The 12,433-nt window shown below is 40.0% G+C and overlaps 1 protein-coding gene across 1 annotated transcript in view; it reads right to left on the minus strand.

Moving 5' to 3' along the window:
• Nucleotides 1–407: 407 nt before the first annotated feature.
• ELMOD2 (ELMO domain containing 2) overlaps nucleotides 408–12,433 on the minus strand; it is a 33,505-nt gene continuing 21,479 nt past the window's right edge. Inside the window, exon 8 of the mRNA XM_021679333.1 lies at nucleotides 408–553. Within this exon, the coding sequence (XP_021535008.1) occupies nucleotides 408–553 (146 nt within the window). The remainder of the gene's footprint in view (nucleotides 554–12,433) is intronic.

Raw genomic sequence — 12,433 nt, forward strand, 5'->3', positions numbered from 1 at the left:
CCAAACTAAAACACAAAAAATCTGAAAGGAGCTCTGAAAAGAGACTGACTTGATAGTTACAACACATAAAAATGAAAACTGATTTTTACACATTTTAATCAACCAATTTAATACAAATACCCGATTTATACTTTTACACCAAATGGGCTAAGTCCCAAGTTCCAAACTATAATTCGCAGGCCTCTACAGAAGGGATCTTTGGAAGGATAAGGTACCTTTGGAGAACAGTGTATAAACAACTGTAAACATACACTGATTGTCCACTAGCTTTCTTAAATAGAACTTCTGAAATATTTTTGTAGGAAATTACATATAACGAGTGTAATTGATCAGATAATTTCTATTACAACATATAAATTCTGTTGTGTGTGCAAAATGTGGTAGAAATAGAAGATACTACGGGTGATTCATATTTTTAAAGTAAGTGATACATTACAATCCAGTAAGAGTCCTTTAATCTTTTCATGAAACTTCTCTCTATACATGTTGAAATACATAATGCTTTCTGGCTTTTCTTCAAACCAAAACTTGTCAAATTCATAGACAAGGTAACCTGCAGTTAAAGAAAAATAAAGAAAAAATACACTGCTCAGTAGGGAAATCACAACCAAAGCATCTCATTTTAAAGTGCAGAATCATCCTTTAAATTCCACATTAAGATACAATAATCAGACCCTACGACCCAGCAATTGCACTACTAAGTATTTATCCAAAGGATACAAAAATAGTGATCTGAAGGGGCACCTGCACCCCAATGTTTACAGGTAATGTCCACAATAACCAAACTATGGAAAGAGTCCAGATGTCCGTCGACAGATGAATGGATAAAGAAGATTGTTATATATACACAGTGGACTATTACTTGCCCGTCAAAAAGAATGAAATCTTGCCATTTGCAACGACATGGATGGAACTAGAGGGTATTATGCTAAGGGAAATAAGTCAGTCAGAGAAAGACAAATACCGTATGATTTCACTCAAATGTGTAATTTAAGAAACAAAACAGATGAACAACAGAGAAGGGAAGGAAAAATAAAGTAAATTGAAAACAGAGATGGGAGCAAACCATAAGAGACTCTTAACTATGGGAAACAAACCGAAGGTTGCTGGAGGGGATGGGGGTCAGGGGATGGGATAATTAAGTGATGGGGATTAAGGAGGGCACTTGATGTAATGAGCCCTGGGTATTAGATGCAACTGATGAGTCACTAAATTCTACCCCTGAAACCAATTTTACACTATATGTTAACTAAATTGAATTTAAATAAAAAATTTTTTTAAAAGATACAGTAATCACAAATTATATTAATAAACTACTAGAAACGTGAAAACCTTAAAAGAAATATTTTTGTATGTTCAAAATAAGCAGGAATTTCAATAAAATATTTGGTATATTTACTGTTTGTCTCAAATATCAATAAAATCCCTCAAATGTAAAGAGACACAGTACTGTCAAAAGATACCTTGGGAATAGGAAAATAAGTTATCCCCAGAGACCCCTGAAACACAAATATGAAAGTAATGAGAAAACATTTGACAGGGATAAAATACATGAAAGCTGTTTGCTACTTGATTTATAAATCTAAGAATTATTTCTGCCTTCCTCAATGAACTATCAGCACCTTCTCTTTTTAAAAAGAATATACGAGGGGTCCCTGGGTGGCTTAGTTAGTTAGGCATCTAACTTTTAATTTTGGCCCAGGTCATGATCTCAGGGTTGTGAGATCAAGCGCCACATCGGGCTCTGTGCTCAGCCTGGAGTCTGCTTGTCCCTCTCCCTCTGTTCCTCCACAGCCTCCCCCCCAGCGTTGGCTCATGCTCTCTCTCTAATAAATAAAATGTTAAAAAAAAAACATGAACTCTAAATAGTAGGCTTAACATTTTTGTTTTTTAACATCCTCATGATAGTAGCCAAATTAATCCTCAAAATGTTAACAGTACTTAATAAAAATAAATATGTATATAGATATATTTACAACCAAAAAACGTGAATTTAAAACCACTCCTACACTGTATTTGGATTCAACCAAATATATTTATTTAATTATTTAACAAGTGCTATTATAGTGCTCACCATGTGCTCATGTGCATATTTACTCTCACAGCAATCCTATGATGCAGTACTACCTTATACCCATTTTACCAAAGAGGAAACGGAGTGTGCAGAGAGCGTTTACTTTTTTTTCAAGTAATCTCTATGTTCAGCGTGGGACTGGAACTCATGACCCTGAGATCAAGAGTCGCATGCTCTGAGCTAGCCAGGTGCCCACAGAGCTTTAAAAACTTGCTCAAATCACATAGTTTGCAAGTGGTCTCTATTATGTTATAAATGAGACTTTGTTTCCACCAGAATCTCATTTCCTCTCCTGAAAGAATTTTTAAGAAGAAATAGAAGTGACTTATTTAAGATTTTTTTTTTTAGATTTTTAAACTTTATTTACTTGACAGAGAGAGGGAGGGAGAGAGAGAGAGCACACAAGCAGGGGGAGCAGCAGAGGGAGAGAGAGAAGCAGGCTCTCCACTGAGCAGGGAGCCTGATGCAGGGCTCGACTCCAGGATCCTGAGATCATGACCTGAGCTGAAGGCAGACGCTTAACTGACTGAGCCACCCAGGCGCCCTTAAGATTTTTTTTTTTTTAATTTGACAGAGCACAAGAGAGCACAAGCAGGGGGAGCAGCAGAGGGAGGGGGAGAAGCAGGCTCCCCACTGAGCAGGGAGCCCTATATGGGATTCAATCCCAGGACCCTGGGATCGTACCTGAGCCAAAGGCAGACGCTTAACCGACTGAGCCACCTAAGCGCCCCAGGAGTGACTTATTTCAGATAAATGGAGCAGGGGAAGACTGACTACATAAAAGTGTGGCTAGACTATCATAATCACTTAATATGAAAAAAAGTAAAGTAAATTCTATTTTAGAACATTAGTCATAAATAAAGTAAACATTAACAGTTAAGAATCATGACATTTCGGGGCGCCTGGGTGGTTCATTCAGTTAAGCGTCTGCCTTCAGCTCACGTCATGATCCCAGGGTCCTGGGATCGAGCCCTACATCGGGCTCCCTGCTCAGTGGGGAGCCTGCCTCTCCCTCTCCCTCTCCCCCTGTTGTGCTCTCTCTCTTTCTCTGTCAAATAAATAAATAAAATCTTACCAAAAAAAAAAAAAAGAACCATGACATTTCAACACTGAAATACCACTTCCTAAGAAGGCCAATTTAAGAAAGATCTCAGATTAATCTCTTGATATGATAAAACAGATATTTGTTAACCAGGATATGTGGGAAAAGTGAAGAATAAGGCCTTGCTGGGCAGAGGGATGCCACTTGCTTCTCATTCCCAAAAGACAAACTGAGAATGGTAATCTTGTAATTATTTTTAAGTAGTACTTTTAATCTTTATTTCATTCAAAATTTAGCTTGTGTATACATTGGAACAATAGTACACCTATAGAAATTACATATTCATGTATAAATTGAATCTGTGCTCTCCCCCACCCCAAATCCCATCACACTGATAGGGATGTACAATAAAAAATTTAGAGATTAATAATCTGGGTAGTATGAAAAATAAGACATCTATCTAAACTTTATTGTATTTTTGGCTATTATGTTTTAGCTATTTACCATTCATATAAGTCCTTTAGATCGCCTTTTTTTTTTTTTAAGTGGGTTCCACACTGGGCATGGAGCCCAATGCAGGGCTTGAACTCATGACCATGAGATCAAGACCAGAGCTTAACCAACAGAGCCACCCAGGCATCCCAAAACTGCTTTTCATTACTGCCTATGCAAATGATTATTTAGGTCTGGAACAAACTGCTCAAGTAAAAAGTACTAGAAATTTCTTGCTTCAGAGTTGGATTGTTGGTCTATAAGGTAAATTGGTCTCAGAGAAAGACCTGCCTAAAGTCCTGCGACTGTAATGGCTAAGTTGATGAGACATCAAGAAACTCCAGGAGATAACATCAAAATTATAGGAAGCTGGCAGGGCCTTACATGGCATAAACTCTGAAATCCTTGCAGGAAAGGATGGAAAAGAGTTGTTTCCACAAAGCATATCTGTTTTCCTGTTGACTCTAGGAATTCTAAAACACTAGACTTGACAGAAATTCCATGCAAAAAAAAATTTTTTTTTAAGATTTTATTTATTTATTTGACAGAGAGAGACACAGCGAGAGAGGGAACACAAACGGGGAGTGCAGAGAGGGAGAAGCAGGCTCCCCGCTGAGCAGGGAGCCCAATGCGGGACTCGATCCCAGGACCCTGGGATCATGACCTGAGCTGAAGGCAGAGGCTTAACTGACTGAGCCACCCAGGCGCCCCTCCATACAAAATTTCTAACTTTAAAATTCCCTGTGTGCTTTTACTGTCCCTAACCAAAGCCACAGGGGCACCTGATGTTTTCCAGTAGGGGTTAAAAATAAGGGAACCACGGGCACCTGGGTGGCTCAGTCGGTTAAGCGTCTGCCTTTGGCTCAGGTCATGGTCCCAGGGTTCTGGGATCAAGTCCCTCATCGGTCTCCCTGCTCAGCGGGGAGCCTGCTTCTCCTTCTCCCTCTACTGCTCCCCATGCTTGTACTCTCTAAGTAAATAAGTAAAATCTTAAAAAAAAAAAAAATAAGGGAACCATAGGAATAGTGATTAACTGTAAACTGGTGTGAGGGATCTTGTGGGGTAATAAAAATGTTCTAAAATTGGATTATGGTATTGGTTGTATAACTCAGCAAATTTACCAAAACTCAGTGAATTGTATACTTAAAATGGGTGAATGTTATGTTATATAAATTATTCCTCAATAAAGTTGTAATTGAACCATAAATTTTTTTGTTATACAAACTTGAGTTATTTTTTTTGGAATTACCAAACCAATCAGGATGACACTGGATATCTGCTTATATTTAAATGTACAAGAGGGTGACAAAGGAGCTAAGAAACTGAATTAGCACTCACCATTACCAGCCTTGTCTATAGAGAACAGCAACAACAACAAAAAAGCAGTAGGGATAAAGGGGGAAATGGGGAGATGGACACAGATCACAGGGCAATCAAAAATGTGAAAGCTCCTCTCTCTTTTTTTTTTTTATTCTTATGTTAATCCCCATACATTACATCATTAGTTTTAGATGAAGTGTTCCATGATTCATTGTTTGTGCATAACACCCAGTGCTCCATGCAGAATGTGCCCTCCTCAATACCCACCACCAGGCTAACCTATCCTACCACCCCCCTCCCCTCTAGAACCCTCAGTTTATTTTTCAGAGTCCATCGTCTCTCATGGTTCATCTACCCCTCCGATTTCCCCCACTTCATTCTTCCCCTCCCGCTACCTTCTTCTTCTTCTTTTTTTTCTTAACATATATTGCATTATTTGTTTCAGAGGTACAGATCTGAGATTCAACAGTCTTGCACAATTCACACCGCTTACCAGAGCACATACCCTCCCCAGTGTCTATCACCCAGTCACCCCATCCTTCCCACCCCACCCCTCACTCCAGCAACCCTCAGTTTGTTTCCTGAGATTAAGAATTCCTCATATCAGTGAGATCATATGATACATGTCTTTCTCTGTTTGACTTATTTCACTCAACATAATACCCTCCAGTTCCATCCACGTTGTTGCAAATGGCAAGATCTCATTCCTTTTGATGGCTACATAATATTCCATTGTATATATATACCACCTCTTCTTTATCCATTCATCTGTCGATGGACATCTTGGCTCTTTCCACAGTTTGGCTATTGTGGACATTGCTGCTATAAACATCGGGGTGCACGTAGCCTTTCGGATCCCTACTTTTGTATCTTTGGGGTAAATACCCAGTAGTGCAATTGCTGGATCATAGGGTAGCTCTATTTTCAACTTTTTGAGGAACCTCCATACTGTTTTCCAGAGTGGCTGCACCAGCTTGCATTCCCACCAACAGTGTAGGAGGGTTCCCCTTTCTCCGCATCCCTGCCAACATCTGTCGTTTCCTGACTTGTTAATTTTAGCCATTCTGACTGGTGTAAGGTGGTATCTCATTGAGGTTTTGATTTGGATTTCCCTGATGCCGAGCGATATTGAGCACTTTTTCCTGTGTCTGTTGGCCATTTGGATGTCTTCTTTGGAAAAATGTCTGTTCATGTCTTCTGCCCATTTCTTGATTGGATTCTTTGTTCTTTGGGTGCTGAGTTTGATGAGTTCTTTATAGATTTTGGATACTAGCCCTTTATCTGATATGTCATTTGCAAATATCTTCTCCCATTCTGTCGGTTGTCTTTTGGTTTTGTTGACTGTTTGCTTTGCAAAAGCTTTTTATCTTGATGAAGTCCCAATAGTTCATTTTTGCCCTTGCTTCCCTTGCCTTTGGCGATGTTTCTAGGAAGAAGTTGCTTCGGCTGAGGTCAAAGAGGTTGCTGCCTGTGTTCTCCTTTAGGATTTTGATGGACTCCTGTCTCACATTGAGGTCTTTCAACCATTTGGAGTCTATTTTTGTGTGTGGTATAAGGAAATGGTCCAGTTTCATTCTTCTGCATATGGCTATCCAATTTTCCCAACACCATTTGTTGAAGAGACTGTCTTTTTTCCATTGGACATTCTTTCCTGCTTTGTTGAAAATTAGTTGACCGTAGAGTTGAGGGTCCATTTGTGGGCTCTCTATTCTGTTCCATTGATCTATGTGTCTGTTTTTGTGCCAGTACCATGCTGTCTTGATGATGACAGCTTTGTAATAGAGCTGGAAGTCTGGAATTGTGATGCCGCCGGCTTTGCTTTTCTTTTTCAACATTCCTCTGGCTATGCGGGGTCTTTTCTGGTTCCATACAAATTTTAGGATTCTTTGTTCCATTTCTTTGAAAAAAGTGGATGGTAGTTTGATGGGGATTGCACTGAATGTATAGATTGCTCTAGGTAGCATTGACATCTTCACAATATTTGTTCTTCCAATCCATGAGCATGGAACGTTTTTCCATTTCTTTGTGTCTTCCTCAATTTCTTTCATGAGTATTTTATAGTTTTCCGAGTATAAATCCTTTGTCTCTTTGGTTAGATTTATCCCTAGGTATCTTATGGTTTTGGGTGCAATTGTAAATGGGATCGACTCCTTAATTTCTCTTTCTTCTGTCTTCTTGTTGGTGTATAGGAATGCCACTGACTTCTGTGCATTGATTTTATATCCTGCCACTTGACTGAATTCCTGTATGAGTTCTAGCAGTTTTGGGGTGGAGTCTTTGGGGTTTTCCACATAAAGTATCATATCATCTGCAAAGAGTGAGAGTTTGACTTCTTCTTTGCCGATTTGGATGCCTTTGATTTCTTTTTGTTGTCTGATTGCTGTGGCTAGGACTTCCAATACTATGTTGAATAGCAGTGGTGATAGTGGACATCCCTGCCGCGTTCCTGACCTTAGGGGGAGAGCTCTCAGTATTTCCCCATTGAGAATGATATTCACTGTAGGTTTTTTATAGATGGCTTTATGATATTGAGGTATGTACCCTCTATGCCTATACTCTGAAGAATTTTGATCAAGAAAGGATGCTGTACTTTGTCAAAAGCTTTTTCTGCATCTATTGAGAGGATCATATGATTCTTGTTCTTTCTTTTGTTAATGTATTGTATCACATTGATTGATTTGCAGATGTTGAACCACCCTTGCAGCCCAGGGATAAATCCCACTTCGTCGTGGTGAATAATCCTTTTAATGTACTGTTGGATCCTATTGGCTAGTATTTTGGTGAGAATTTTTGCATCCATGTTCATCAGGGATATTGGTCTGTAATTCTTTTTGATGGGGTCTTTGTCTGGTTTGGGGATCAAGGTAATGCTGGCCTCATAAAATGAGTTTGGAAGTTTTCCTTCCATTTCTATTTTTTGGAACAGTTTCAGAAGAATAGGTATTAATTCTTCTTGAAATGTTTGGTAGAATTCCCCTGGGAAGCCATCTGCCCCTGGGCTTTTGTTTGTTGGGAGATTTTTGATGACTGCTTCAATTTCCTTAGTGGTTATAGGTCTGTTCAGGTTTTCTATTTCTTCCTGGTTCAGTTTTGGTAGTTGATACATCTCTAGGAATGCATCCATTTCTTCCAGGTTATCTAATTTGCTGGCATAGAGTTGCTCATAATATGTTCTTATAATTGTTTGTATTTCTTTGGTGTTGGTTGTGATCTCTCCTCTTTCATTCATGATTTTGTTGATTTGGGTCATTTCTCTTTTCTTTTTGAGAAGTCTGGCCAGGGGTTTATCAATCTTGTTAATTCTTTCAAAGAACTAGCTCCTAGTTTCGTTGATCTGTTCTACTGTTCGTTTAGTTTCTATTTCATTGATTTCTGCTCTGATCTTTATTATTTCTCTTCTCCTGCTGGGTTTAGGCTTTATTTGCTGTTCTTTCTCCAGCTCCTTTAGGTGTAGGGTTAGGTTGTGTACTTGAGACCTTTCTTGTTTCTTGAGAAAGGCTTGTATTGCTATATACTTTCCTCTTAGGACTGCCTTTGCTGCATCCCAAAGATTTTGAATAGTTGTGTTTTCATTTTCATCGGTTTCCATGTATTTTTTTAATTCTTCTTTAATTTCCTGGTTGACCCATTCATTCTTTAGTAGGATGCTCTTTAGCCTCCATGTATTTGAGTTCTTTCCGACTTTCCTCTTGTGATTGAGTTCTAGTTTCAAAGCATGGTGGTCTGAAAATAGGCAGGGAATGATCCCAATCTTTTGGTACCGGTTGAGACCTGATTTATGACCTAGGATGTGATCTATTCTGGAGAATGTTCCAAGGGGACTAGAGAAGAATGTGTATTCCGTTGCTTTGGGATGGAATGTTCTGAATATGTCTGTGAAGTCCATTTGGTCCAGTGTGTCATTTAAAGTCTTTATTTCCTTGTTGATCTTTTGCTTAGATGATCTGTCCATTTCAGTGAGGGGGGTGTTAAAGTCCCCCACTATTATTGTATTGTTGTCGATGTGTTTCTTTGCTTTTGTTATTAATTGCCTTATATAATTGGCTGCTCCCATGTTAGGGGCATAGATATTTACAATTGTTAGATCTTCTTGTTGGATAGATCCTTTAAGTAGGATATAATGTCCTTCCTCATCTCTTATTACAGTCTTTGGTTTAAAATCTAATTTGTCTGATATAAGGATTGCCACCCCAGCTTTCTTTTGGTGTCCATTAGCATGGTAAATGGTTTTCCACCCCCTCACTTTCAATCTGGGGGTGTCTTTGGGTCTAAAATGAGTCTCTTGCAGACAGCATATCGATGGGTCTTGTTTTTTAATCCAGTCTGATAGCCTGTGTCTTTTGATTGGGGCATTGAGCCCATTTACATTCAGGGTAACTATTGAAAGATAGGAATTTAGTGCCATTGTATTGTCTGTAAGGTGACTGTTACCGTATATTGTCTGTGTTCCTTTCTGGTCTATCTTGCTTTTAGAGTCTCTCTTTGCTTAGAGAACCCCTTTCAAGATTTCCTGTAGGGCTGGTTTTGTGTTTGCAAATTCCTTTAGTTTTTGTTTGTCCTGGAAGCTTTTTATCTCTCCTTCAATTTCCAATGACAGCCTAGCTGGATATAGTATTCTTGGCTGCATATTTTTCTCATTTACTGCTCTGAATATATCCTGCCAGTCCTTTCTAGCCTGCCAGGTCTCTGTGGATAGGTCTGTTGCCAATCTAATGTTTCTACCATTGTAGGTTACATATCTCTTCTCCCGAGCTGCTTTCAGGATTTTCTCTGTCTATGAGACTTGTCAGTTTTACTATTAGATGTCGGGGTGTTGACCTATTTTTATTGATTTTGAGAGGGGTTCTCTGTGCTTCCTGGATTTTGATGCCTGTTTCCTTCCCCAGATTAGGGAAGTTCTCTGCTATAATTTGCTCCATTATACCTTCTGCCCCTCTCTCTCTTTCTTCTTCTTCTGGGATCCCAATTATTCTAATGTTGTTTCGTCTTATGGTATCGCTTATCTCTCGAATTCTGCCCTCATGATCCAGTAGTTGTTTATCTCTCTTTTTCTCAGCTTCTTTATTTTCCATCATTTGGTCTTCTATATTACTGATTCTCTCTTCTGCCTCATTTATTCTAGCAGTTAGCACCCCCATTTTTTATTGCACCTCATTAATAGCCTTTTTGATTTCTACTTGGTTAGATTTTAGTTCTTTTACTTCTCCAGAAAGGGTTTCTCTAATAACTTCCATATTTTTTTCAAGCCCAGCTAGTATCTTTAAAGTGATGATTCTGAACTCTAGATCTGACATCGTACTAATGTCCATATTGAGTAGGTCCCTGGCACTCGGTACTACCTCTTGTTCTTTTTGTTGAGGTGATTTTTTCTGTCTTTCATTTTGTGCAGAGGAGAAGAGATTAATGAGAGAACAAAATGCTAGCAGAGTAACAATGTCCCCAGAAAATATACTCTAAACAAATCAGAAAAGACCTGAAGCAGTGGAAAAAGAAATGGAAAGAGAGAAAAAAGAAAAAGAAAAAGATAAAAACAAACAAAACAATAACAAGAACAAAAAAACCAGAATGTGATCAAATATGATCAGGCTGGTATATAGATCAGTGCCACACACTAGATTTGGGGTGTACTTTGGTCTTTTAGAAGAAAGTGCCTCCCAAAATTTTAAAGAAAGAAAAACTTATATATGTACAAAAATAAGGGTTGATATGATGAAGGGATGGAATATGACTGTAAAGATGGAAATTATAAAAAATTTTATAAAAGGAATTGATAAGAAGTTGTTTGAAAAAAGAAAGAAGAGGATTTAAAAAAAGAAAAAAAAAAAAGGGAGAGAATGTGATCAGGCAGGGGAATAGAAAACACCATATACTAGAGATTTAGGGTATATTTTAATCTGTTAGAAGAAACTATCTCAAAATTTTAAAGAGAGAACAACTTATATATATGCCAAAAATACAGGTAACTACTATGAAGGGATAGAATATGACTCTAAAAATGAGAAATAAAAATGTTTTTTATAAAAAGGGATTGATAAGATGTTGGTTGAAAAAGGGAAAAAGAAAAATTCAAAAAAAAAAAAGTTAAAAAAAAATTAACTTTGAAAGACTAAAGAATCATGGGGAAAAGCCATGAATTCTATGTGCAGTATTCCCCTAGCGCTGGAGTTCTGCCATTCTCATTGATCGGTAAACTTGGTCTTGGCTGGCTGTTCTCGCTGATCTTCTGGGGAGGGGCCTGTTGCCGTGGTTTTCAAATGTCTTTGCCGGAGGCGGAATTGCCCGCCCTTGCCCCCTCCTGGCTAAGTAATCTGCTCGGGTTTGCTCTCCGGAGCTTTTGTTCCCTGCGAGCTTTCCGTACAGCTTTGGAGGCGGAGAGTGAAAATGGCGGCCTCCCAATCTCTGCCCTGGAGGAGCCGAGAACTCGGGGCCCTGCTCCTCAGTGAGCCCCCAGAGAAAAGCCATCAGTCACTCCCGTCTCCCCGGTCTCCGGCCGCACTCCGTGCTCACCCGGCCTGTGACCGCGCGTTTCTATCTCTGGCCCCCGACCCCGGGTGGAGTCAACAAACCCAGCAGATCCCTGCGGTGCACTCCCGTGCGGCTCCTCCCGGGGGAGGAAGGTGAGTCTCCCCGGATCTGCCGCTTGTTGGGTCCCTGCTGGAGGAGCAGGGGCCCAACTGTGCCGCAGATCACGGTTTATGGTAACCCCGAGCTGAGACCCCGCGCCTGGGCTCCACCTCTGCAGCCGGCTTCCCTGCTCCAATACCTGGGAGCTCTGCCACACTCAGGCACCCCCGGTCTTTCTGTGACCCTGAGGGTCCTGAGACCACACTGTCCCGGAGGGTTCCACCTGCCCCTTAGCCACCGGAGTGACGTCCCTCAGCGGAGCAGACTTTTAAAAGTTCCAATTTCGTGCTCCGCGGCTCTATCATTTGCCAGAAGCGGCCGACGGAGGCCCCTCCCCCGTGGTCTATCCTCCTGAATATCGCCTCGGATTCACTTCTCCGCACGTCCTACCTTCCAGAAAGTGGTCGCTTTTCTGATGAGAGAGTTGTTGCTCTTCTTTTCTTCGATCTCCTGTTGAGTTTGTAGGTGTTCAGAATGGTTTGATCCCTATCCAGCTGAATTCCTGAGAGGAGATGAAATCCAGGTCTCCTACTCCTCTGCCATCTTGCTCCGCCCCCAAAGCTCCTCTCTTTATAGTTCTTTGTTCTACACAAAAACTATGACCTTGGAACTGATTTTTGCAAACTGGGCCCAGTCCCCAATAAATAAGGTATGTATTTTCAAAAGATAAGGTTTCAAATCATTTTCTAGTTAGAATATGCTCCTTCTAAGAAAAACAGACCTTAGTTAAGACATACAACTTTACTGCTAAAGGGCATGAAAACCACTTTTTGGGACGAAACGTCAGTGTATAAGATTGGGGTGTGTGTGTGTGTGTGTGTGTGTGTGTTTGTTTTTGCTTTAAATATTTCAAGAAATTTGGGCGCCTGGGTGGCTCAGAT

This window comes from Neomonachus schauinslandi, chromosome 2 (assembly GCF_002201575.2).
Source record: "Neomonachus schauinslandi chromosome 2, ASM220157v2, whole genome shotgun sequence".
In the NCBI taxonomy this organism is placed as follows: Eukaryota; Metazoa; Chordata; class Mammalia; order Carnivora; family Phocidae; genus Neomonachus; species Neomonachus schauinslandi.